At 47.3% G+C, this 27,017-nt stretch overlaps 1 protein-coding gene and 1 pseudogene across 9 annotated transcripts in view; one reads left to right on the top strand and one right to left on the bottom strand.

Moving 5' to 3' along the window:
• The window catches only part of LOC117355254, a 623,529-nt pseudogene that overhangs the window by 433,155 nt on the left and 163,357 nt on the right, over positions 1-27,017 (top strand).
• The window catches only part of LOC117355229 (zinc finger protein 850-like), an 85,139-nt gene that overhangs the window by 14,583 nt on the left and 43,539 nt on the right, over positions 1-27,017 (bottom strand). For 3 of the 9 annotated variants that reach the window (XM_033933480.1, XM_033933481.1, XM_033933483.1), the window contains one exon: positions 495-1,586. The exons of 1 other annotated variant lie outside the window; for it this stretch is intronic. In XM_033933480.1, the coding sequence (XP_033789371.1) occupies positions 495-1,586 (1,092 nt within the window). Of the gene's footprint in view, positions 1-494; positions 1,587-6,541; positions 6,653-12,334; positions 12,462-17,709; positions 17,848-18,028; positions 18,180-27,017 lie in introns of those variants that run through there. 5 more of the 9 variants (XM_033933482.1, XM_033933484.1, XM_033933488.1 and 2 more) reach the window with 4 other exon arrangements.

Below are 27,017 nucleotides of genomic sequence, written 5' to 3'. Positions count from 1 at the left end.
TGTCTTTATATTTTTATCTTTACCTTTCATAAATTGTTTCTTCAGGTACTTTAGTTAGATTGTGAGCCTTTCCAAGTATCTATCTTATTTATTTTTATCTATTGTATCTTTTAATGCATCATTTTGTAAACCGCTTAGAAACCTCACGGTTATTAGCGGTATATAAGAATTAAATTAAATTAAATTTACAGAATTTGCCCCTTTTTTATAAGAATAGAACTTATTCCCAAATTGTTCGCACTCTTGGTGATTTTGCTCCTGAAAAGAAAATGATGAAGAGCTAAAATGAAACAATACAAAATATATGGGCCGCCCATCCCTAGGAATTAATGCTTTCCTATATTCAACTCCACGTAAAAGATTTCCCTTCTGCAAGCGTTCTCTGCTGTATTTCAGCTTCACCTTTCGTTTGGAGCCTTTTCTACACTGACAACACAAAAAGGGTCTCACCTTGGGGTGGATTCTCTTGGGCAACAAGAAATGATAGATCTTACCAAGGCTTGTTCCAGCGGTGTCACATAGAATGGATTTCTTCCCTTTTCTCTCTCCCTCATGGAGTTGAAAAGCCATTTGGTCGCTGTTTTTATTTCGTAAGGGTCTCTCTTCTCTCGGGTGTCTCTGGTGCTCAGGGATGTTTGTGAGTTCCCTGTCACTTTTCTCACCCTCAGTGACTGCATCCAGGGAGTCTCTTGCAGGGTCTCTCGGCTTCTTCTCCGATTCCGCCATTTGGTCGCTGTCTTTACTTCGTAAGGGTCTCTCTTCTCTCGGGTATCTCTGGAGCTCAGGGATGTTTGTGAGTTCCCTGTCACTTTTCTCACCCTCAGTGACTGCATCCAGGGAGTCTCTTGCAGGGTCTCTCGGCTTCTTCTCCGATTCCGCCATTTGGTCGCTGTTTTTACTTCGTAAGGGTCTCTCTTCTCTCGGGTATCTCTGGAGCTCAGGAATGTTTGTGAGTTCCCTGTCACTTTTCTCACCCTCAGTGACTGCATCCAGGGATTCTCTTGCAGGGTCTCTCGGCTTCTTCTCCGATTCCGCCATTTGGTCGCTGTTTTTACTTCGTAAGGGTCTCTCTTTTCTCGGGTATCTCTGGAGCTCAGGGATGTTTGTGAGTTCCCTGTCACTTTTCTCACCCTCAGTGACTGCATCCAGGGATTCTCTTGCAGGGTCTCTCGGCTTCTTCTCCGATTCCGCCATTTGGTCGCTGTTTTTACTTCGTAAGGGTCTCTCTTCTCTCGGGTATCTCTGGAGCTCAGGGATGTTTGTGAGTTCCCTGTCACTTTTCTCACCCTCAGTGACTGCATCCAGGGATTCTCTTGCAGGGTCTCTCGGCTTCTTCTCCGATTCCGCCATTTGGTCGCTGTTTTTACTTCGTAAGGGTCTCTCTTCTTTCGGGTGTCTCTGGAACTCAGGGATGTTTATGAGTTTCCTGTCACTTTTCTGTTGATAATTCCTTGAGTTTCGACTTTCAATCATCTGGGAAATATTCTCACTGACGTTTCCTGATTGTCTTGGAATGGGTTCAATTTCTAGAAGCCAGTTTTCTTGATTCTCCTCCCTCTTCATCTCCTGCATTGCCTCAGTATCTGCTGGATAGAAACAAAAGACGGTAATCGTGTAACTATGGAGTGCTACTAACGATCAAGATGGAAAAATTATGTTCTTACCTGTTAATTTTCTTTCCCTTAGACGCAGAAGATGAATCCAGAGACCAATGGGATAGCTCACATCTACCAGCAGGCGGAGATAGAGAAACTGATTAACAGGTGGTCCTATTGGCTGGCACTCCTCCTGTTTATCTAGTATAGCTCCTTGCCCAAGCATCCGTAACCATCAATAGGCATAGCATGTAAAAAACTTCTTTCCCATAACAAATCTCAAAATGCAATAATACAGAAAACAACCTGCCATAATAACAAACTGCGAAAGTTGCAAAAGAAAAAACCGAGAGACAATATCCAGAAAGGGTGGGGCTCTGGATTCATCTGCTGCGTCTAAGGGAAAGAAAATTAACAGGTAAGAACATAATTTTTCCTTCCCTAGCAACAGCAGCAGATGAATCCAGAGACCAATGGGATGCAGCAAAGCAATCCTCAATCTGGGTGGGAAGCAAACGCCACCTCCGCAACAACCGAAGCACAAAACGCCCCTACCACATGCGCCCCCACATCCAAGCAGAAATGCGAAGAGAAAGCACTCTCGGAAGACCAATTAGCTGCGAGACAAATCTCCTCCAAGGAAAAAACCTCTGGGCCGAGCCCAAGAAGTAGCCATCGCTCCGGCGGAATGGTCATAAAGTTCTTTCGCCAACCGCTTCCCTGCCAGCAAGCAAGCATTAAGAATGTCCTCCAGAGCGTACACAGCGCTGTACACTGTAACATATAAGAAAAGGGCCATGCTCAGATTCCGCGGAGAGAAAGTCTATCCAAACTCTTATCCTGATCCATAAAAGGATCTGCCAACAGAAGACGAAGATGAGAGTCCACCCATTGAAGCAGACCAACTTCACCTGCCAACTGAGTACAACACCTACTGCCCAAGCTGTAGAGAAATACCCCCATCCTAATACTGACCAAAAGGACCCTCAGCGGCAATCCGGAAGAATGATCTGAAGCTCCAGAAAGATAGCCTGACCCTGCTCAAGAGTAGAAGAATGAACAAGTACTGAGTCGCCTCTGAAGACCAGACTCCTGAAGCTGAGGATGGAAGCCACCGAGCTCCCCAACCCGACAGCCCGGGATGGTCGGTGGTCATGAGCTAGTCCAGCAAAGACCGAGGCATGCCTTGAAAAGAGAAATCACGCTGAGCCACCAAATCGTACAGAGCGATGCAGGAGGAGCATACCAAATAATTGGAGCCCTGAGATACCGGGAAACACCGGAATAAAAGCGACTGCTGTAGCGTAAGAAGGGGAAAGCAAGCCGAAGTTCCCAGTGGAGTCAGCAATATGGATCACAGAAACTGTACAGAATCCCATACTCTTGGTCATGGTAAGCGAAGAAGAATACCAATCTGAGACCGAGACCTCAAGCCCAAGTCTCCGGAAAGAAACACATGTCTCTCCTATATGAATAAAAACATTACCCCGATATACCTATAAATAGTACAGGAGAAAAGAGCGCTGTGCAAATTTGAAGATGCACGTGTAAAGAACTGAGGAAAAGATACCACCCTTTTCGTGTCAGTCAAATGGCCCGACTGGAAGTCGTCCGAATCAAGCAGGCAATCAAGAAGAAATTAGAGGAATCGCCTGGTAGCGCCAAAACGGTACCACCGCCCACATCACCTAAAACGTTCGTGAAGCCTTGGGTAGGCTTTGGCATGTGCCTAAACCAAAAGCGCTGCTCCAAGGGAGGCAGGCAAACCAAGTGCCGATTCGGAGTCCATAGAGAAAATGTAAATATACTACCATGTTGTCTGCAGAAATGTGTAACCCCGAGAAACTAATTCAGAAGAATGGGATCCAGCCTGCCCAATGCCCCCGTGTCGGGCACCATGCAGTAAGTGGAACAACGTCCCTTAGCTCCTGAAGAACTACAAGAACTGTCCTGAGGACCAGTAACACTGAATAGGGAAACACAAAACATAGAGACTCCAAGAACAAACTGGAAACCTGAGGAGGATGCAAGGATGCAAGCATCCTGAAAAATCTTCACAGCCCCCTGACCTGAGATTATAGCGTCTTCTCCCTCATGAGAAAGCCTGAAGAGTCATTGAAAGAAGTCAAGATCCCCTCAGAATGAAGTGCAGAAGGTCAGGGAATGGCAGGATGAGACTGTAGGATCTGCAAGAAGATTCTCCTAGGAAAATTCAAGTTTCACAATGTAAAGAGGAATGTACTGGAACCATGAAAACAGTACTAAACCCATGCAACATGAGCGAAATACGTATGTCCTTTAAAGTGAATACATACTACACTCATCAAGATGCTGCATCTACCGCTCCGTGGAAAACAACAGCAGCCTTACAGGTATCAGACAAAGCTCACATCGCTAATGAGAGCTTCAGGGATGAGGCTAACAGCCACATAGTGCGTGATCCTCCGCGGGTTTGATAGAATAGGTAACTGGCTCCTGGTTAACAGGAGCTGTACAGCCCTTTCTGTCTGGTCGGGGGGCCCATCTAGCATGTGCCATGAGAAAATGGTGACAGGAGAAACCAGCGTGATAAGCATGGAAATCTGAAGTCCAGGCCCCCTCAGAAATAGAGAAAGAGAGCCCTGGCCGCAGGAAGATGCGCAGTGTCATTATGCCCATAGGGACAGCCTGAACTTGGAAACTGCTTGTACTACCTTTAGGCATAAATATCCTGTGCCACTACTAGACACATGCAGCTCAGCACAAAGGCCCAAATAAGGACAGTTACCAACAGACAAAGGCTCAATCTGCAGGGACCCCAAGAGAGACAATGAGATACCTGTGTGAAATACAGGGCACTATCTTACTGCTGATCTCACCGTGCCGTGAGTTGCCGTATGTCGCCCCAGTCCGGAGACAAACCGAGACTGGGTGACCTAGCACAGGTCAGAGTCTCTCTGGTAAACCCCTTGAGTGCTAACCCCAGAGTCCGATTAAACAAGCAGCTTCCCTCAAGGGAGTACAGCAGGAACACAGACATAGACATATAAAGCTGCCCAAGCTTGTCCCAAAGTTGGTGAAACACATACAACTTGTCTGAACCGGAAAGGAGAAAAGCCCCGGCATACCCTGACCAAAGTCAGCTGGAAACAAACTATCGGAACGCTGCAGCTCTCCTGCCATCGCTGGAGACCCAAGCGCACGCCGGATTCTCACTGACACGTGGCCGCTGCATCAACGCTCCTAGAAACATAGTTGGATTCAAGCCCCGCAAAATTTACCCTGCCGCGGCTTGCATAGAAATAAAATCAGACTCAGGGAATAACCAGAAGAACGGCCCACAGCGCCGGAAAAAACATGTCCCATCTCATGCTGCTATAAACCGGCACCTGCACAATCAGCTGCACATGGCCGTGACAAACACCGATGAAAGAAAGCCTCAGAATAAACAGGACTACTATTGCTGCACTGAAACCCAACAATGAGAACAAGTGCGAGCAAGAAATCGCACCGCTACTGCCGTGCTGTAACCAACAAGGAAACCAAGCACGTGCATGCAAAGGGCGGGAAGTCCCGGCTCCCTCCAAGGATTTCTAGTCATAAAACTTAGCCACAATAAAATATCCATGCCTTAAATGTACATGACCGAACCCACAGTACTAAGACTCCCAAACAGAACCTGAAGTTCAAACAACTGTAAAAGCCAGACATACTCACAGCTTGTTGTTAGGGCCGGTTGAAGCCAGTTTGCAGCAAAAGCATGGCATAATGTAGCAACTGTGGTCTCTTTTTTTTTTTTTTTACAGAGAAGGGAAAGAAGAAAAAAATTGAGACCCAGTGAGACCCTCTATCACTGGAGGGAGGGTGAGGCAGGGACCTGGGGGGGCCCAGGTGTAACCCCTAAAGCCGGCACCGTTCAGCCGGACACCCCTGTCTCACTGAAGAGAAAATCTCAACAGGAGAAATAGCATTGCCAGCTTACTGAAGAGAAACCTCAACAGGAGAAACAGAATGGCAGTCTCACTGAAGAGAAACCTCAACAGGAGAAACAGAATGACAGTCTCGCTGAAGAGAAACCTCAACAGGAGAAAATAAAGTTCCAGCCACAGTCAGAATTCAGGAGCTAGTTGAATAGCGACCTTTTCCTGCTGGGAGATAGAGAATACTAGATAAACAGGAGGAGTGCCAGCCAATAGGACCACCTGTTAATCAGTTTCTCTATCTCCGCCTGCTGGTAGATGTGAGCTATCCCATTGGTCTCTGGATTCATCTGCTGCTGTTGCTAGGGAAACAAAGTTTTCCGGACTCACATCACTACATGGAATTTCTGATGTTAAGAAAACTCTACGAATTAGCAAATAAGTCTTCAAACCTTTCTCTTTTTCTTAAAAGAAGTTATGAAACTAATTTTCCAACTAGCAATAAACCCAAAGGGAAAAATAACAATTAAAGAAAAGGTATAACAGCAACAAATGCAGCCCACAAAGACATGAAAACAGGAACTCCCCTACCCACAACTACATTCAAAGTCTTGTTCCCGCCTCCAACCACCTCTGATCGCATGTTCCCTCTCTCACGGAAAATTCTAGAGCTGCCTCGGATCCAAAAATACATAAACTTTTTGTTTTAAAAGCAAGTCCAACAAGAGAACTCCAGAAAGAAGATGCTCCCAAAGAAAGAGCAAGAAAAGATTTAAACTGAAGCATGTCATTGCCAGTCTGGGGTTTTAATAATCATTTTCTAATATTTAGTTATTAATTATACTCATCTGTATTCGTATAAAATTACAATTATCCAGCTCTAGTTACTTCTTCGTTTTCTATCCTGCTATTCCCAATGAGCTCATAACAGGTTACAGATTAACATGCATAATATACAGTCATATACTCTGAAATACCTCCTCTTACTCTGTATTGTAGTTATTATTACTATAGCCCATATCATTCTGTAGAGTATTTGTTACTCACCCTTGTCTGAATGTCTAACTTCTCTCTCTCCTGACTCCTGGGGATCCTGGATATGTGTCTCTCCATCTTGTTTAATCCACAAGAACAGATCAGGACTTATCCTTACAGAGCCTGTTTCCAGGAATAAACATGAAAACTCAGTTACCATATTTTTTGCCCTATAAGATGCAACCAACCATAAGACATACCCACCTGTAGAAGAGGATAACCCCCCAAAAAAATTCCCACCGTCCTGCCCTGTACCCCTCTGGTTGTCTAGTGGTAGGCTGGGACAGGGTCTTATATAACGAAAAACCTGTAGGCAGCGTAGGCACTCCCCCCATAGGCAGCCCCCCCGGTACCTTTTTTTTAAGTCCATTGGGTCCAGCACTGTATCGGCAGGAGCTTTCCTCCTTGCCCGCCTCCCTTGCTGGATGGCTGTTCTCCTGTTCAGGCAGAGCGGAGCAGAAGGCAGATGCAAAGTTTTCGCTTCCTGCCTGGTCTGGTGCTGCTCTCTGAATGGCTGCCATCAGTTCTCACGGGGGGGGGGGGTATTCGCTTCATAAGATGCACCCTTATTCCACCCACTTTTGGGGGAGAAAAAGTACATCTTATGGAGCAAAAAAATACAGTATATTTCCCTTTTATTCAAAGAAAAATATGCAGCAGGAATTCAAAGGATCAGCTATGATGAATTTTATTTATTTATTGGGACAAATCAACTACCTGTATAAAGAGATTCAGCAGATAAAGCTTGACATACTGTTAGAGCTTAAAATGGCCCCTTTAAGATGCCAGTTAAAAGACTACTTGACAAATGTTTAAAACTTGAAAAAGCAGGTAGAGAGCCTAACTGAGGCATGACCAGCTCCTGCCTGCTCACCTCCATATTCGCTATCTCCAAAAGAATGCGTAAAGCTGTGATTCACTTATATTTATTCTTGGCTCTGGGGTTACATAAGAATCTATTTTGATTTATACCAATACAATTCCAAATGAAATAGTGGTGGAAATTTATTATCTTTCTAAGAAATATGCTTTGTAGCCAAGTTATAATCCTTAGGACGGCGTGTTCCCTGCCACCGTGGTCCCTGGGTCTGTGCCAAATTCGATTTTTGAACACGGAGGCAGGGAACATGCCAGCGACTCCCTCCTCCTGCACTCACTCTGTCTAACAGCGGTGTCAAACTCGGGCCCCCCAGGAATTGTTCTGCAGCCCACGGTCTGGCTGGCTCTCTTACCCTTGCCAAAGTTATTTTTAAGTTCAAAGCCGCCGCCACGGCTCCTCTCACGAGCCGCACCTGAGTCGGAAGACTCTCTGACGTCACGTCAGAGAGAAGGCTTCCTACGCAGGCACGGATCGTGAGAGGAGCCGCCGCGGCAGCTTTAAACTCAAAAATAACTTCGGCAAGGGTAAGGGAGCTAGCCAGAAATGCTGCTGCACAGGGAAGTGGGATTGGGGGGAAATGCTGCTGCTGCTGCACAGGGAAATGGAGGGGGAGGGAATGCTGCTGCTGCACAGGGAAGGGTGGAAGGGAAATGCTGCTGCTGCACAGGAAAGTGGGGCGGGGGAGGGAAATGCTGCTGCTGCACAGGGAAATAGAGGGGAAGGGAAATGCTGCTGTTGCACATGGAAGTGGGGGGGGTGGGGGAGAGGGAAAGGGCCAGGGAGCAATCTTGGTTTGCTTTGGGGGGAGACAGAACGGGGCCACGGAGAAAGACAAAGAAAGGCAGGCAGGCAGCGCACGAGAACGAAAGACAGCGGGCATTGAGAGAGACAGACAGACAGGGGGCCAGAGAGAGAGAGAGACACAGAAAGAAAGACAAACAGACAGCGGGAGAGAGAGAGACAGAAAGAAAGGAAGAAAGAGACAGGGGCAGGGAGAGAGACAGAAAGAAAGAAAGATATATATTCTAGCACCCGTTAAAGTAACGGGTTTAAACACTAGTAATATTAAGAAGAACTTTATTTTTATATACCGCAATACCACAAACAGTTCAGAGCAGTTTACAGAGGAAGAGATTGTATACAGACAGCGATATTACAAAAAACTTTCAAAACTACATCAGCATGGTAAGATTAATCAATTTTTCCTGGAAGTGTTTGAGAAGTACATCATGGTAGAAATGGAGTCAGAGAAATTTGCCTACAGTAAAACCAGAAGTTGCCTTCCTTAAATCTCCTGAACCTCAGTTGTGCTTAAGGTGGTCCCTTCCTCAGAGAGTTTGGAGTGCTAATTAAGAGTCATATTTGGAGTCAGGTGAAATCCACTACATCTCACAAAAGGAAAGAGGAATGGCTTGGTTCGACACCAGCCAAATCCAGAAGAAGGGTCAGATATTTATATATTTCTATACCGCACTATGCAAAATTTTGGGTGGTTCACAAAAGAACTTACACAATAAATCAGACAGAAAAAAAAAGCATGGGATAGGAGGAAATAGTGGATGGTGTGACTAGGCAGACTGGATGGGCCAAGTGGCCTTTCTCTGCCATCATGTTTCTATAATAAGGGCTCAAGGGTAGATTTGAGAAATTACAGACTGATAAGCCTGACTTCAGTGCGGGCAAAATGGTGGCAACAAAGATAAAAAAATAAATTGTGGAACATGTAGACAAACATGATTTAATGAGGCAAAGTCAGCATGGGTTCAGCCAAGGGAGATCTTGCCTCATCAATTTGCTTGACTTCTTTGAAGGTGTGAATAAACATGTGGATAAAGGTGAGCAGGTTGATATAGTGTACCGTATCTAGATTTTCAGAAAGCTTTTTGATAAAGTTCCTCACGAGAGGCTCCTGAGAAAATTAAAGTGTCATGGGATAGGTGGCAAAGTTCAGTTGTGGATTAGGAATTGGTAATCAGATAGAAAACAGAGTGTAGTGTTAAATCGTTATTTTTTCTCAATGGAAGAGAGTAAACAGTGGAGTGCTGCAGGGGTCTGGTGCTATTTAACTTATTTATAAATGATCTGGAAATTGGAACGACGAATGAGGTGATTACATTTGCAGATGACACTAAACTGTTCAAAGTTGTTAAAACGCATGTGGATTGTGAAAAATTGCTGGCAGACCTTAGGAAATTGGAAGACTGGCTGTCCATGTGGCAGATATCAAGCCCTCCTGTTGGGATGAATCGGTTTATGAAATCACAGATTAGATTAGATGAAATTTAATGTGGACAAATGCAAAGTGATGCACATTGGGAACAATAACCAGATGCTAGGGTCCACCTTGGGGATTAGCGCCCAAGAAAAGGATCTGGGTGTCATCGGCGGCAGTGGCCAAAAAAGCAAACAGGATGCTAGGAATGATTTAAAAAGGGATGGTTAACTAAACTAAGAATATTATAATGCCTCTGCTCCATGGTGTGACCTCATCTGCAGTATTGCGTTCAATTCTGGTCTCCTTATCTCAAAGAGCAACCAAGATGTTAAAGGGAATAGAACTCCTCTTATATGAAGAAAGACTAAAACGATTAGGACTCTTCAGCTTGGAAAAGAGAAGGCTGAGGGGAGATATGATTGAAATCTACAAAATCCTGAGTGGAGCAGAATGGGTACAAGTGGATCGATTTGTCACCCCGTCAAAAATTACAAAGACTGGGAGACACTCGATGAAGTTACAAGGAAATACTTTTAAAACCAATAGGAGCAAATGTTTTTCACTCAGAGAATAGTTAAGCTCTGGAACACGTTACCAGCGTCTGTTCTCCTCTCTCTCTTCCCTTCCAACCAGCATCTTCTCCCCTCCCCACTTCCATCCAGCGTCTGCTCCTTCCTCTCTCTCCACTTTTCTTCAGAGTCTGCTCTCCTCTCCCTCCCTTTCAGCATCTGTTACCCTTCCCCCTTTCCCTCCACTTCCCTTCAGAGCCACTGAACCTCTTCCCCTCGTCGGGCCACCTTTCTCCCTTCCCCTCACCTTTGCGGATGCTCTTCAGTTTCTGAGTATCCGGACATGGCAACATTTTCACAAATCTCGCATGACTGTCCCAAAGCTTCTCCTGTGACGCAAGCCGCCCAGGTGGAAACAGGAAGTGCGTCAGAGGAGAAGCTTTGGGACAGTTGCATTGAGACTTGTGAAAATGTTGCCGCGTTCAGACACTCAGAAACGGAAAACTCTGGAGCACCTGTGAAGTTGAGGGGAAGAGATGTCCATTGCCGGCAGTTCTCTTATGGCCTGGCTATCAGACGGTCACAAGACGAGGGGAAGAGATGCCCGTTGCTGGCAGTACTCTCGTGGCCCAGCTATCAGACGGCCGTGGACCACTAGTGGGCCGCAGACTGGGGGTTTGGGATCCCTGCCCTAGAGTAAATGAGGGACAGGGGAGATATGATTCAGATGTTCAAATACTTCAAAGGTATTAACATAGAACAAAATCTATTCCAGAGAAAGGAAAATGGTAAAACCAGAGGGCATAATTTGAGGTTGAGGGATAGTAGATTCAAGAGTAATGTTAGGAAATTCTTCTTTACGGAGAGGGTGGTTGATGTGTGGAATGTGCTCCTGAGGGAGATGGAGGAGAAGAAAACGGTGACAGAGTTCAAACAGAGGATATCTAATCAGAAAATAATTGGAGGAACTAAGGTCAGTCCTGGGCAGGCTTCCACGGCCTGTGTTCCCTCTATGGACATTCAGTTGAGGACAGGCTGGGGAGGGTTTTGATGGCTGGGATGGTTAAGATGGGCTGGAGTGAGCTTTGATGGAGACTTCAGTAGACGGAACCTAAGCACACTATTGGGCAGGGCTTTGGGTTTCTGGCCCAGAAATATTTAAGAAAATACTAAATTAATTTATGGAGCATGTATGGTTGAGCAGACTGGATGGACCACTCGGGTCTTTATCTGCCGTCATTTGCTATGTCACTATGCTCTCTAGGCTCATATTATATTTTGGTCCTATCACAGGTGACCAGATAATTACCCCAATGTTTCTCTCTAGAGAATATTGTAAATTCTCGAAAGAGCCAAATTATCAGCCTACAGAAGCTTCATGTGTGGAAGAAAAGCAAGATAAAGGTTGAAAATAGGGAAAACAAGGACTGATCCTGGGAAGGGCAGGGGAAGATCATTTTTTAAGGGCCTGACCTGATGTTAAGAACAAAAGACTAGGCTTCCTGGGTCAGACCAATGGTTCATCAAGCCCATTCTCACGGTGGCCAATCTAAGTCACTAGTCCCTGGCCAAAACCCAAAGAGTAGCAACATTCCATGCTACCGATCCAGAAATAGAAGTTGGTGAGACTATTTTGTATTACCCTTATCACATGGTGATCCTGGAGACAATTTTGGAGCCTTTGGAGCAGTTCACAGTGTCAGATAATGCTAGAAGCTGACCACTACACCTTAAAGACCACTTCCAGGTATATTATAATCTTCTGCAGTCCGATTCTGACCATTTGGGCTACTCTGACCCTGCATTTTAGCTCTTCTTCAAGAAACAGAGAATAATCTGTCCCTGATTTCAAAGGGAGAAAACTTGTAGGACACACAAGATGTGGTAAGAGCAGATAGCGTAGCTGGTTTTAAGAAAGGTTTGGACAAGTTCCTGGAGGAAAAGTCTATTATTGCTTGCCCTGTATCGGAATATTGCTACTCCTTGGGTTTTGGCCAGGTACTACTGACCTGGATTGGCCACTGTGAGAACGGGCTACTGGTCTTGATGGACCATTGGTCTGACCCAGTAAGGCTATTTTTATGTTCTTATGTCTTATGGTCCCTCCCACTGTCAGCTTAAGATAGAGGTTAGTACAGAGAGATCCTGATCACACTTGGAAGTTTCTGGAGCAAAGGAAGTGCAGAAAAATGTCTCCTTACCTAGGGAGATCAGAGTCTCATAATTCTCCTTCATCACCTCCCTGTAAAGCTCCTTCTGCCCTTCATCTAAATATTCCCACTCCTCCTGGGAGAAAGAGACAGCCACGTCCTCAAACTTCACCTGCATCTGAAACACAAACCAGGAACACCCTCAGCGCCTTCTGCATCGCCATCAGCCATTATTGTATACTTGTGCATGTAAATTACTTAGGGCTAGATTCACTAAGCCCACCGATCAAGTTCCAACCACTTAGCGACCCCTTTGCGATCTGATTTCCCTTCGACCTGATTCACTAACCTCTGTCCTGCTCATCCTCCGACCCGCACATGCAAATGAGGGGAAACGGCATTCAAATGTAGGCAAGCAGAGATTCACTAAAAAAAAGAAAAGCAACACCGACTGGGCTGGCCAATCAGCAAACAAGCGACTGCTGGGGACCAGTCGTTCAGTGCTTTCCAACTACATATCCTGCTCTCTGCCCCGAATATGCTGCTCTCTGCCCCAAATTCGTGATTCTCCTGCGCTCTGCTCTGCCCCGAAACTCCTGCTCTCTGCCCTGAATCTGCGATTCTCCTGTGCCCTGCTCTGCCCCGAATCTCCTGCTTTCTGCCCTGAAGCCGCAATTCTCCTGCGCCCTGCTCTGCCCTGAAGCTGTGATTCTCCTGCACCCTGCTCTGCCCTGAATCTCCTGCTCTCTGCCCTGAAGCCGCGATTCTCCTGTGCCCTGCTCTGCCCCGAATCTCCTGCTCTCTGCCCTGAAGCCGCGATTCTCCTGTGCCCTGCTCTGCCCTGAATCTCCTGCTCTCTGCCCTGAAGCCGCAATTCTCCTGTGCCCTGCTCTGCCCTGAATCTCCTGCTCTCTGCCCTGAAGCTGTGATTCTCCTGCTGCCCTGCTCTGCCCTGAAGCCGCGATTCTCCTGCGCCCTGCTCTGCCCCGAATCTCCTGCTCTCTGCCCCAAAGTCGTGATTCTCCTGACGCCCTGCTCTGCCCTGAATCTCCTGCTCTCTGCCCTGAAGCTGTGATTCTCCTGCGCCCTGCTCTGCCCTGAAGCCGCGATTCTCCTGCGCCCTGCTCTGCCCCGAATCTCCTGCTCTCTGCCCCAAAGTCGTGATTCTCCTGACGCCCTGCTCTGCCCCGAATCTCCTGCTCTCTGCCCCAAAGTCGTGATTCTCCTGACGCCCTGCTCTGCCCTGAATCTCCTGCTCTCTGCCCTGAAGCTGTGATTCTCCTGCGCCCTGCTCTGCCCTGAAGCCGCGATTCTCCTGCGCCCTGCTCTGCCCCGAATCTCCTGCTCTCTGCCCCAAAGTCGTGATTCTCCTGACGCCCTGCTCTGCCCTGAATCTCCTGCTCTCTGCCCTGAAGCTGTGATTCTCCTGCGCCCTGCTCTGCCCTGAAGCCGCGATTCTCCTGCGCCCTGCTCTGCCCCGAATCTCCTGCTCTCTGCCCCAAAGTCGTGATTCTCCTGACGCCCTGCTCTGCCCTGAATCTCCTGCTCTCTGCCCCAAAGTCGTGATTCTCCTGACGCCCTGCTCTGCCCTGAATCTCCTGCTCTCTGCCCTGAAGCTGTGATTCTCCTGCGCCCTGCTCTGCCCTGAAGCCGCGATTCTCCTGCGCCCTGCTCTGCCCCGAATCTCCTGCTCTCTGCCCCAAAGTCGTGATTCTCCTGACGCCCTGCTCTGCCCTGAATCTCCTGCTCTCTGCCCTGAAGCCGCGATTCTCCTGCGCCCTGCTCTGCCTCGAATCTCCTGCTCTCTGCCCTGAAGCTGCGATTCTCCTGCGCCCTGCTCTGCCTCGAATCTCCTGCTCTCTGCCCTGAAGCCGCGATTATCCTGCGCCCTGCTCTGCCCCGAATCTCCTGCTCTCTGCCCTGAAGCCGCGATTCTCCTGCGCCTTGCTCAGCCCCGAATCCGCAATTCTCCTGCTGCCCTGCTCTGCTCTGAAGCCGCGATTCTCCTGCGCCCTGCTTTGTCCCAAAGCCGCAATTCTCCTGCGCCCTGCTCTGCCCTGAATCTCCTGCTCTCTGCCCTGAAGCTGCGATTCTCCTCTGCCCTGCTCTGCCCTGAATCTCCTGCTCTCTGCCCTGAAGCTGTGATTCTCCTGCGCCCTGCTCTGCCCTGAAGCTGCGATTGTCCTGCGCCCTGCTCTGCTCCGAATCTCCTGCTCTCTGCCCTGAAGCCGCGATTCTCCTGCGCCCTGCTCTGCCCTGAAGCTGTGATTCTCCTGCGCCCTGCTCTGCCCTGAATCTCCTGCTCTCTGCCCTGAAGCCGCAATTCTCCTGCGCCCTGCTCTGCCCTGAATCTCCTGCTCTCTGCCCTGAAGCCGCAATTCTCCTGCGCCCTGCTCTGCCCTGAAGCTGTGATTCTCCTGCGCCCTGCTCTGCCCTGAAGCTGTGATTCTCCTGCGCCCTGCTCTGCCCTGAAGCTGTGATTCTCCTGCGCCCTGCTCTGCCCTGAAGCCACAATTCTCCTGCTCTGCCCCAAATCTCCTGCTCTCTGCCCTGAAGCTGTGATTCTCCTGCGCCCTGCTCTGCCCTGAAGCTGTGATTCTCCTGCGCCCTGCTCTGCCCTGAAGCCACGATTCTCCTGCTCTGCCCCAAATCTCCTGCTCTCTGCCCTGAAGCTGTGATTCTCTGCGACCTGCTCTGCCCTGAAGCCGCAATTCTCCTGCTGCCCTGCTCTGCCCTGAAGCTGCGATTGTCCTGCGCCCTGCTCTGCTCCGAATCTCCTGCTCTCTGCCCTGAAGCCGCGATTCTCCTGCGCCCTGCTCTGCCCTGAAGCCGCGATTCTCCTGCGCCCTGCTCTGCCCCAAATCTCCTGCCTTTCCCCGCTGTGCAAGCCTGTGGTTTTAACCCGCAGGTTAAAACCACGGGCTTGCCAAAAAGTTTTAAAAAGTCAAAAAAGTAAAATTTAGCTCTACCGGGCATGGAGGGCCAGCACTTTTGCAGACCATCTACAGATGGTCTACACATGCGTTGGGATCGCTATAGAGCAATCCAGGCAGATGGTTTGGGGCGGGATTCCAATTGCCCTCATTTGCATGAGGGCGATTCGTGAATCAGCCTCCCCCGGACATGGATCGGATCCTTCATGGATCGGATCCCTTAGTGAATCTAGGGGGAGGCATACTTGTGGATGGAGCATGGATGAGTTGTAAAGTGACCTATACGTCTTACAGAATATGGTGGAATTTTTCAAGTAAAATGGAATAACATACTGGATTCCTGATGTAGGGGATCTTTGTGTTGTGCAAGTCCTGAAATATGTTTGTAATATTGTGAGCCACCTTGGATAAAGGCGGATTAAAAATGTTTAGGTTGCTATTGTTCACCATTGTACACTGTCGAGTATGTGGCTATTAGCTGGTTTCTTTTTACTGGGGTTCACTCTGGGGCAGTTGTGGTCCCTTGTATTTTGAAAAAAATTGAATAAGCATCGATACAACAGCAACAAAATGTTTTAAATAACTAAATAAATTGCCTCGAGAATGAATGTGACTATTGGGCAGACCAGATGGATAACGTGATCATTGTGATCAACCCAGCACCAGTGCTGGCTTGCTCCCAAGAGAATGCAGCATCAGGAACTTAAGGTCCCTTACCAAAAGAGCTGACCAGGTCAGTAGCCATAGTCAGGAGTTAGCTGGCTACTCCCCAGGCAGTGAAGCTGAGTAAGTCAGGGACTGGTTACCCAGCCACACACAAAGGACACCTCAGGAAAGGTTTATTTCTGAGCCAAGAAGGTTTACTGTTTTTAAAGAGAAACCTGTTATTTTGAGACAGTCCCTTAAAAAATTGCCAACCTGGCCATTCTGACTTGAGCCCAGTAAAAGGGTTGAATAAAAACTCTTTTTTCTTTACACTGACTGTTTTGTAGGGTGGTGATTTTGGGCTACTACAGCTGGTCCTGGGCAAGCTCCCGGGCCAGTGCTTTCTCCTAAGGGCTACCTTAGTTCCAGGGAACCGAATCTAGTCCCCACCAGCGCCTTCTGCTGTCCTGACTAGAGGCCTGGTGGGCGACACTATATGTTTTTAGGCAACCTATCCCGTTGTCCCCCAAGCACAGCTTTGGGACACCGAAATGTCCCATTTTCAGAAAGAGAGCAACCCAGTGTAACAATTTCCAAAAAGGGCGCGAAAAATAAAAAACTTGGAGGTTACCGCAGTGATGACAGCGCATTGCGCAATATGTCTCGCACACATGCAAGTCGGTCAGAAGCCTGCTAGTTGAATTTAGCTACAGGCTGTCACCATTTTTTAGTGTCGGGATAGCGTTTCACCTCCAAAAGTAAAAAGCAAGCGCAACCACTTTAAGGACTTTTGTGTACGCAGGCAGCAAGCTTAGCTAACGATTGCATTGCATTAGTGATTTCTATTCCGCCATTACCTTGCGGTTCAAGGCAGATTACATAAGATTTCTCAGAAGGTTTCCAGAATTGTAACTTTGCATAAGAATTGTCATAAGAATTACATAGGAATTACATAAGAATTTACGGGAACTAGAAACATTTTAGATTTGAAAGGGGTAGAAATTGTCCATCGTGTTTCAGCCTCAGCACCCTGGTTAATGAGTTGATTCCAGCACGAGCGGCCCCGGTGTTATATTTTTCCGCCGCAATAATCTCGGCTAGGAAGCTCAGTGGGTTCTTCTTTTTTAAAAGGAAAAGTAGGGTCCTTTTCAACAAAGGGTTCTCTCAATGTAAGGAAGAGTCTCCTGCCCTTTAGCGGCTCTAGTCTCTGGGTGGATATTTGCCGTAGCTGCCGTCTCTGTGGATTTTTGTATCAGCTGTTGGTAGCGTTTAATTTCAACTTTGAAAGTTTTTTTTTGTTATAAGTTTGGCAATTAAACACAGCGCTTTATTCTGTATTAACTACGGGCTCCTTTCGCAAAGCCACGCTAGCGGTTTTAGTGCGCGCTAGCCGAAAATCTACCGCGTGTTGAGGCCTTAGCGCGGCTTTGTACAAGGAGCCCTGAGTGAATTGTATTCCATGTGACTTGATAAATACTATTACCTAAACATTAGTAGATGTCCTGTTTTGAGGAAAAAAATAAATAAATGGTCACGTTACGGATGGACCATGAGGTGAGGAGTGGCCAAGTGGCTGAGCTGCTCCCAGAGGCTGAATGGAATCCCAGGGCTGCTCCTTAATCCTCCACTGCCCCAGCTACAAACTAAGGGCTTGATTCACCGTGAGCGATCCGATCTGTGTCCGGGGGGCTGATTCACAAATCACCCTCATGCAAATGAGGGCAATCGGAATCATGCCCCCAACTGACCGCCCAGATTGCTCTACAGCGATCCCGAGGCATACGCAAACCTTCTGTAGATGGTCTGGTCCTCAATGCCTGGCAGAGGAGGAAAAGTGTAGTTACTTACCTGTAACGTAGGTTCTCCGTGGACAGCAGGATAGTCATACGCAAACCTTCTGTAGATGGTCTGGTCCTCAATGCCTGGCAGAGGAGGAAGCCTACTTTTTTTTTCTTTGCAAGTCCGTGGTTTTAACCCGCTTTAAACCTGAGGAAAGGCAGGAGAGATTCAGGGTGGCAGAAGGCAGGGCAGTCGGAAAGGACCTGAGCAACTGGTCCTCAGCAGTCGCTTATTTTGGATCGGTCAGCCCAGTCAAACTATTCCAAGTCCCCTCCCCCCATCTTGCCCCTCCCCCTGCCAGGAAAAGTGGGGGTGGGGGAGCTCCTACCTGAGCAGAAGCTCCTGCAGCCATTTCTCTCTGGTCTTTGGACATTTGGGGTTCTTCTTCCTCTATTTCAGGGCTGGGAGGAGAGAGAAGAGCAGAAGCTGAAAAACTGGAGAATTGAGGCTTTGTTGAGCGGAAAGTTCAGCAAGTCAACTTTTTCCCGCTCCCAGGGAAGTTCTAAACAATGAGCTGAAACTCCTCCTCCTTTCTGCCTTTTCCGTTCTGGGGGGCTGACCAATGAGCACTAAGAGGGGCAGAGCTCCCTTGTGACATCACCAGCCTTCTTGGCTCCTCCCCCAATTCCTTTCTAATCCTGAGGGAGGCGATTCCCCCCAACAAACAATTTGGGATCCTGCACAGGCAACACATTAGTATTATTATGTTATATTTAGAGAATGACATGGGGAAAAAATTGTCCCTGTCCCTGGGAGCTCAGTCCCTGCAAACTGTCTGATTCGATCTGCAGAAGCCTTGAATAGTTATGATTTCATATTGAATTGATTTTATTCAAGTATAAAAAGAAACTATTCTGTACAATTGTCATTTTATAAATCATATATAATACAGAACAAGGATAAGGGAACTTGTATGCTGCCTTTTTTTTACTTTGACAACACTGGAGGATTAAGTGACTTTCCCAAGGTCAGAAGGAGCAGCACTGCGATCAGATCTCACAACCTCTGGGTGCAGAAGCAGTGCTGGGTTTTGAAAAGCTGTCCGGACCCCCCTCAAAAGGAGCCCATGTCCGTGGTAATCCGGACATACTATAGGAACGAATCTCAAATTGGGCCAGTTCTCTCAACCTACATCTCCACTGAGTCGCTGGGGATGAATCCTCTGAGACCCAATTGGGCAAGATCAGCTATTTAACTAAAAGTGTAGCATTGTATAGGAATCTGCATTGGGGCAGGGTAAATCCCTGCTCCCAAAGTGGTTCCTGAAATCCCAAAAGAAGTATCCCATAGTCCCATGCCACAGATCGGTGGACAGCAGTCTCAAGGATGACCAAGAGCTCCTGCCAAATAGCAAGCTTAGTACACTCTAGGAAAGAATGAATATAAGTGCCATTCCCACATCCCAAGCGGTGCTCCTCTGTGCCTAGTCATTACATTACATTAATGACTTCGATTCCGCCCGTACCTTGAAACTAGCTGGACATTTCCAGGAAAATGACAATTTAGGGTTTTGGATTACAAAAAGATGACTGGACAGTTCCAGGAAATTTTTTTTTTTTTTAATTAATAAATGTTTACTGAAAATTTTTAGAAATATACAAACCAGAGTATGAATATCAGGGACATCCCAAGTGAAAGCAAACATACAAAGAGTCCCAGCAATAAATCGACAGAGCACATAAAAACCCCCCCAGCAATACAATCAAGCCCCCGATATCCATCAATAACCAGAACTCCACATACCACCCCCCACCCCCAAGCTCCACCACCAGCAAAGAGGGACCCCCTGTTGTTTCTGCAGGAGAGCCCCCCCAGTCCACAATCCCCCCCCAACCCCACAGAAGTAAGCTCAAAATAAAGAATCTATTTTGTCAAGTAGTAATGTCCAAGTCCGGGTATAAGTATAATAGTAACCATGACGCTTTGCAATAGACAGTTCCATATTACTGATAAACCGAAGCTTTAAAGCCCAGTTCAGTTTAGTGGGTGCCAGGACCCTCTTCCAATGGGCGGCAATCAAGCATTTAGCTGCCGCTAGACCCCAGCGCCGAAGCTTAGTTTGCCATGAACGCAAACAGACATTATAAAGGCCTAGCAAACAACCCTGTGGAGAAAAGGGCAAAATAATTTGTAACAATTGTGATAAACAACCCACCACCTGCCTCCAGAAAGGCTGTAGAACGGGACAGTCCCACCAAATAAGTAAAAATGTCCCCAGGGCCAGCCCACATCTCCAACACAGGGCCGAAGCACCAGGAAACATACATTGGACACTCACCGTTGTATAATACCACCTGATAACAACTTTATAGGCATTTTCCTGGATAAGTGCACAAGAGGAGACCTTGCCCACTTCAGTACAAATCGTAGCCCACTCCTGAGCAGAAAATGTACAGTTCAAATCCACCTCCCAAGCCCTTTGATAGAGAGACGGAAAAGAAAAGGAGCCCCGAATATATTGGTAAAGAACAGAGATAGGTTTAGGAAGGCTCTTGAGAGTGAACCACATGTGAGCAAAAGGATCAAGAGATTGAAAGGACCCCCTATCCCACCCCTGAGACTGAAGAAAATGACGTATTTGAGAATAGGCCAGAAAATCCCCTCTGGGCAAGGCATTACTAAGCTGGAAAGTTTCAAAAGACACCAGGACCCCCTTCTGAAGCACATCTCGAAAGGTACGCAACCCAGATCGTGCCCACCGTACAAAAGTAGGATTCTCCCTCCCGACAGGGAACATGGGCTCTTCCCGCACCGCACCAAAAATCGACGGGACTACCCCGGCCCCCCAACGCCGACGGGTATCACACCACAATTTCAAAAGATGTTCTAAAAACGGGTTCCCCGGAACCGCTAATCTCACAGCACCAGTGGAAGAAGACCTAAGCCAATACTTCAAACAATGAGGACCCACAAAATGTTGTTCCATGCACACCGCCAGCTTAGAATCTGCAATCTCCCAATCTAGCAAAAGCCGTAATTGAGCAGCCCGGAAATACCAAAACAGATTTGGTACGGCACGCCCCCCTCTTGACCTAGCTGCCCACAAAGCAGCCCTAGAAATACGAGGAGGTCTCCCCTGCCAAATAAAACGAAAAAATAAAGTATGTAACTGCTTCAAAACCAGAGAGGGGACAGGAATCGGTAACGTTTGGAAAAGGAAAAACAAGCGAAGTAAGACATTCATTTTAAGAACTGCTATGCGACCCCACCACGACAACCAAAACCCATTCCAGCGTTGAATGTCATTCCGAATCTGTTGAATAATCCTCGCATAGTTAACGGCATACAAATGGGATAAATCTGCAGACAATCGAATCCCCAAGTAGCGGATAACCCCAGGATCCCAGCGAAAGGGAAACCTGGCAGCCAAGCAAAGTTGATCTGCTTCTCGCAAATTAACACTCAATAATTCCGATTTATCCATATTCACCGTAAACCCCGAAACCCGCCCATACTCCAAAAAAAGATCAACAAGAATCGGCAATGAGGCATCTCGGTCCCGAACATACAATAACACATCATCGGCAAACAGGGCTAAACGATGTTCGAAATCTCCAACCGTCACACCCATTAAATCCCCATGCTCCCGAATACGAATGGCCAGGGGTTCCATAGAAAGGGCAAACAACAAGGGAGACAGAGGACAACCCTGTCGAGTACCCCTAGCTATGGAAAATAATTCACTATAACCCCCATTAATGCGAACAGTGGCCTTAGGAGCCTTATGAAAGGCTTGCACCCAGGCCAAAAAGAAAGAGCCCAACCCCATCTTGTGCAGCATTCTCCATAAAAACTCCCACGCTACCTGATCGAAAGCCTTCTCAGCATCAATCGCCAAAAAGGCAATTTTAGCTGAAGTCCGCTGTGCGGCCCACAGGAGATGTAACGTTCTTCTAATATTATCACAAACCTGCCGCCTTTGAACAAAACCAGATTGATCCAAATACACCAGGGAGGGAAGTACCCTACCCAAACGAAGAGCCAAAACTTTCGCAAAAATTTTTGCATCAGTATTCAACAATGAAATCGGACGGTACGATCCACACCCAGTAGGGTCTCTACCCGGCTTAAGCAAGACCGATATCCCGGCCTCCCCCATAGAGGTGGGCAAGGGGGATCCATCCCGCACCCCATTCGCTACGCGAACCAACAGCGGCGCAAGAACCTCACGAAAAAGTTTATAAAACTGATTAGTATACCCATCCAGTCCAGGCGATTTTCCCAATTTCAAATTAGCAATGACTCCCAGAACTTCCCCCAACTCAATAGGTTCATTAAGAAAATCCCTATCAGACTCCGAAAGCTGAGGAAGCTGCAACGCAGACAGATACCCCTCAATAGCAGTGGAATCCCGCCCCATCGAAGCCTGATAAAGGTCAGAATAATAAGAAAGGAAAACCGACCTAATAGACGAATCAGTACAATGCGAGGTACCCGCGCAATCCCGTACACTTGTGATAGCCGCTCTCGCCTGCTTCAACTTAATAAGTCGAGCCAAGCGAGACGCAGGTGTGTTATTATACTCATAAACCGTTTGTCGAAAACGCGACCTCAAGAACTCATACTCTTCCATCTGCAATAAAGAAAGTTCCGCACGTACCTTAACAAGTTGCTCATATACTAAAGGGTCCTGGTGTCTCTGATGCAACCTCGCCAACCGCTCCAGCTGTTCATGAAGGATCAAAGAGCGCAGTGCATGCATTTTTTTACGGCGAGCACCCCATTTAATAAAAACACCCCGGACCACCACCTTCAGCGCATCCCACAAAGTAGCATCGCTAACCGTGTTATTATCATTATTCTGAAGGTACTGGTCCACGGTCATACCCACCTCGCGCACCACAGCCGGATCTTTCAATAAACACTCATTGTCTCCAAAAACGACATCCCTCCCCCTCCCAGAAACCCACACAGGCTACCCACACTGGCGCATGATCAGAAACTTGGATAGCGCCAATCTCCGCCTGTCGAATCCCACCCCACAAATTACGATGAACCTATAGCCCATCTATATGCGCATATGATCTATGTGCATGAGAATAATGAGTATAGGAGCGCTGCATTGGATGAGACAACCTCCAACAATCTACCAAGCCCAGAGTAGAAAACAGAGACAGTAGAGCCCGTCTAGAGGCCTTAGATGGAGAGCGAGTCCCACCCACAGAATGATCCAAATTAACATCGGGTATAACATTAAAATCCCCACCAAGATACACTGACCCTTTCACAAAATCCACCAAATCAGTTCTAAGGGACTCAAAATATCTCGCCTGTCCTGTATTGGGACCATACAAATTGATAATAGTGATGGGACGGCCCTGCAAAGTTGCCACCAGAGCCAGAAATCTCCCATCACCATCACGATAGACTTGATTCAAGTTTCAAGTTTATTAAAGTTTTTGATGAATCGCTTAATCATACTTCAAAGCGATGAACAATCATAAAAAAACCCAATTAAAATTACAATATTAAAAGTAATACATTATTTAAACATAAACATTAAAATAAACTAGACTATATACAAACTTAACAAACAAGAACAAAAAGGCGAAGGGGATTAGAACTACAAATTATTATAGAAAAGGTGGTCAGGTAAAAACACAAGGTTAGGAATTTAAGATGCATGGTCAAATACAACATTATTAATTAATTCAAGATTAAGAATTATTGCTCAAAAGCATTTTTGAAAAGGAATGTTCACCACAAGACCCAGCCCCTTTCTGACTAATATGGCCAACCCTCCCACCCTCTTCCCAGGTGCCGACCCCTGGTGGGTCCAGATCTGATCAAAAGAGGGGGAGCGTAACACTGCCACATCACGAGGCCTCAAGTGTGTTTCCTGAAGTAAACAAACATCCCATTGCATGCGGACCAATTTCTTATACACAATACTACGCTTACCCGGACTATTAAGTCCATTAACATTCCATGAACCTACGGTGAAAAGCTTATCACCCACCCGCCCCTTGCCACCCCTCACCCTAGCCCCACCAGACCCCACCCCCCTCCCCCCTCCCTTCGCTGCATCAAACCCTGAGCAACAGGATTCGCCAGCTTGTAGAAAGTGCAATCCTCCCCCAAAGGCAATCAGCACCCAATTTCAAAAACAATGAAACTGCCAAAGTATGCATCCGCTAACATACACAATGTGCCACACCACACCCCCCCACCCCCCATTCAAATTCCAAGCACTCCCCCCACTCACCAAACCCCATGCATTCAATCAAATGTACCCCACCAAAACCCAAACCCAAGCAACCAGAGAACAACACAAAAAACGCACTGTGGTATTATTATGTGCAGATAAAAATAAACATAAGTCCAAGGGAGCACAGGAGCCAACCATAGTCTCCATCTCCACCAGTCACTCCCATAGGGCCAGCTCATAACAGGCCGAGCTAAAGCCAACTACCGAAATCAGGCCAAACAAATTCGTTATTTTTTGAGTGCAAACACAGTCAGGACTGGGGCTTCGCAGGTTTCTTGCCAGAGCGCAACGCGGTCTCCAAGTCTCGCTCTGTGCAGAGGTTGATGCCACAGCCGGAGGCCGCTCTCCATCCAGCAGAGTCCCACAGCCCAGGGCTCGCATCTCCGCCCAGGCTTTCGACACTGTGCTCACACGCCGAGATGTACGAGACGCTGAGATGGACAGCCACATGCCGAAGGGAAAGAGCCAACGATATTTATGACCCCCAGAGCGCAACGCTTGCGTGACATCTTTAAACGCTCTGCGCTTCTGCAAGGTAGACCACGCCAGATCCTGAAAAACTCCCACAGCCAAATCTTTCCACCGGAGAGCAGCTTGTCGACGGCCTGCCAGCCAAATCTGTTCCTTCCCCGAAACAAGCAATGATATCACGAGTGCCCTGGGCTCGGACAGCTCCCAGACTGCGATGGGCACGCACCAGCACGATGGTATCAGGCATTTCAGCTCCATCAGCTCACAGCAAATGCTCACAAAAAGCTCGAACCACCGCTTTACAATCCCTATAAGCCTCCGTTTCAGGGATGCCCTTGAAGCGCAGATTGCAGCGCCGAGAGCGGTTCTCAAGGTCCTCAACCTGAGTCTGAAGATCCCGGAGCTCACTGGATAGGCGTCCTGTAACATCAGTGGTAGTGGACACAGCCGTAGTAAGTGTGGCCACGTGGTCTTCAAAAGCCGAAACGCAGGCTCCCAACTCACTGACCTCTGACCGAAGCTCCGCAATCGCCGCTCTCACATTCCCCCGCACTGCGATGATTTCCGCATTTAATTCTTTAAACCAGTCCGTCATGGATTTCTGAGGCACATCTCCAGCCTCCCCCAGCTGATCCAGAATGCCCTCGTCTTCCAACTCGGAGTGAATCGCCGGTCCGGCCGCCATCTTTTTTTTCTCCCCCATGCCGCCCATCGCCTCCGGGCCCGATTTATCCGGCGGTTCATCAAAAAATTTAAATTTTTCTAAGCGTTTTCGAGTCGCCATAGGAGGGGGAGCCCTGCCAGCCCAAAATAGTGGCAAAAAAACTCACTTTGGGAGCGCCAAGCACTAAAATAAACAAAAGCCCGACGGAGCTCCTGCTTTAAGCTGCCATTCAGTAAGATGACGTCACTTCCTCCTCCCCAGTTCCAGGAAATTTACAGTTTGGGGAGCTGTTTACATGGTTGAGACTCTGAGGAGAAAGATTTACGGAGAGGGAGAGACTTTGAGGGGGGAATTTGTAAGGAAGGAGGAGAACAAGGGGTAGAATTAAGACTTCTGGATACATTTTTTTGAATAGCAGGGTTTTAATTTCTTTTCAAAATGATTTGAAGTCGCTCATTGTTAATAGCAAGTTGGAGATGGTGTGGTCAAGTTTCGCTGCTTGCGTCGCTAGTAGGTTGTCAATTCCTGAAAATCATCAGATTTGGGGAAATAGATAGAATATCCGAAAACACTCCAAAAACTGGTGGTCAGAGAAACGCTGACCAAGATCCCCCCTCCCAGCGCTCCCCTAGTTTATTCATCCCCTCCAACTGTGTGGAAATCCGCAGAACACTATACCAGTGAGACAATTTATAGTAACATAGTAGATGACGGCAGATAAAGACCCAAATGGTCCATCCAGTCTGCCCAACCTGATTCAATTTAAATTTTTTATTTTTTTTTTCCTTCTTAGCTATTTCTGGGCGAGAATCCAAAGCTTTTCCCGGTACTGTGCTTGGGTTCCAACTGCCGAAATCTCTGTTAAGACTTACTCCAGCCCATCTACACCCTCCCAGCCATTGAAGCCCTCCCCTGCCCATCCTCCTCCAAACGGCCATGCACAGACACAGACCGTACAAGTCTGCCCAGTAACTGGCCTAGTTCAATCTTTAATATTATTTTCTGATTCTAAATCTTCTGTGTTCATCCCACGCTTCTTTGAACTCAGTCACAGTTTGTACTCTCCACCACCTCTCTCGGGAGCGCATTCCAGGCATCCACCACCCTCTCCGTAAAGTAGAATTTCCTAACATTGCCCCTGAATCTACCACCCCTCAACCTCAAATTATGTCCTCTGGTTTTACCATTTTCCTTTCTCTGGAAAAGATTTTGTTCTACGTTAATACCCTTTAAGTATTTGAACGTCTGAATCATATCTCCCCTGTCTCTCCTTTCCTCTAGGGTATACATATTCAGGGCTTCCAGTCTCTCCTCATACGTCTTCTGGCGCAAGCCTCCTATCATTTTCGTCGCCCTCCTCTGGACCGCCTCAAGTCTTCTTACGTCTTTCGCCAGATACGGTCTCCAAAACTGAACACAATACTCCAAGTGGGGCCTCACCAATGACCTGTACAGGGGCATCAACACCTTCTTCCTTCTACTGACTATTGAGCAGAATCGGAGTAGCTGAAAAAAGTCTTATCCAGAGGTCGAATCCCAGGTCCCCGCGGTTCGGATTCCCAGTAATGACGAAGTTGGAAATAGAATAAGTACCAGTGCAGGATGTTCCATTTTTGTTCTACACCTGCTGAAGAGAAGGAAAGGATGCATTTGGGTCCAGCAATTGCACCAACCGTGCCGTGCCCAATGCCAAAACACAGAGCACCCCCCAGTCCGGCTCGAATTGGGAGTTACCTCAAACAGAAAAGGGGAAACTTCAGGGTGCCACCACTTCAAGTTCAATTTTCAAATTTATTAATATTTTGATATACCGACCATCACAAAGTCTCTGGTCGGTTTACAATAATAAAAAAATAATTAAAAAGTTATATATAAAAAAGAGAGAAAATAAAAAATCTAATTGAAAATAAGGGGGATAAGGTCGAAACAAAGACTTGATTACGAAGGGTATGAGACAAGAGAACATAAGAACAT

This window comes from Geotrypetes seraphini, chromosome 2 (assembly GCF_902459505.1).
Source record: "Geotrypetes seraphini chromosome 2, aGeoSer1.1, whole genome shotgun sequence".
NCBI classification, from domain to species: Eukaryota; Metazoa; Chordata; class Amphibia; order Gymnophiona; family Dermophiidae; genus Geotrypetes; species Geotrypetes seraphini.
This window is presented reverse-complemented; position numbering and strand designations above follow the sequence as displayed.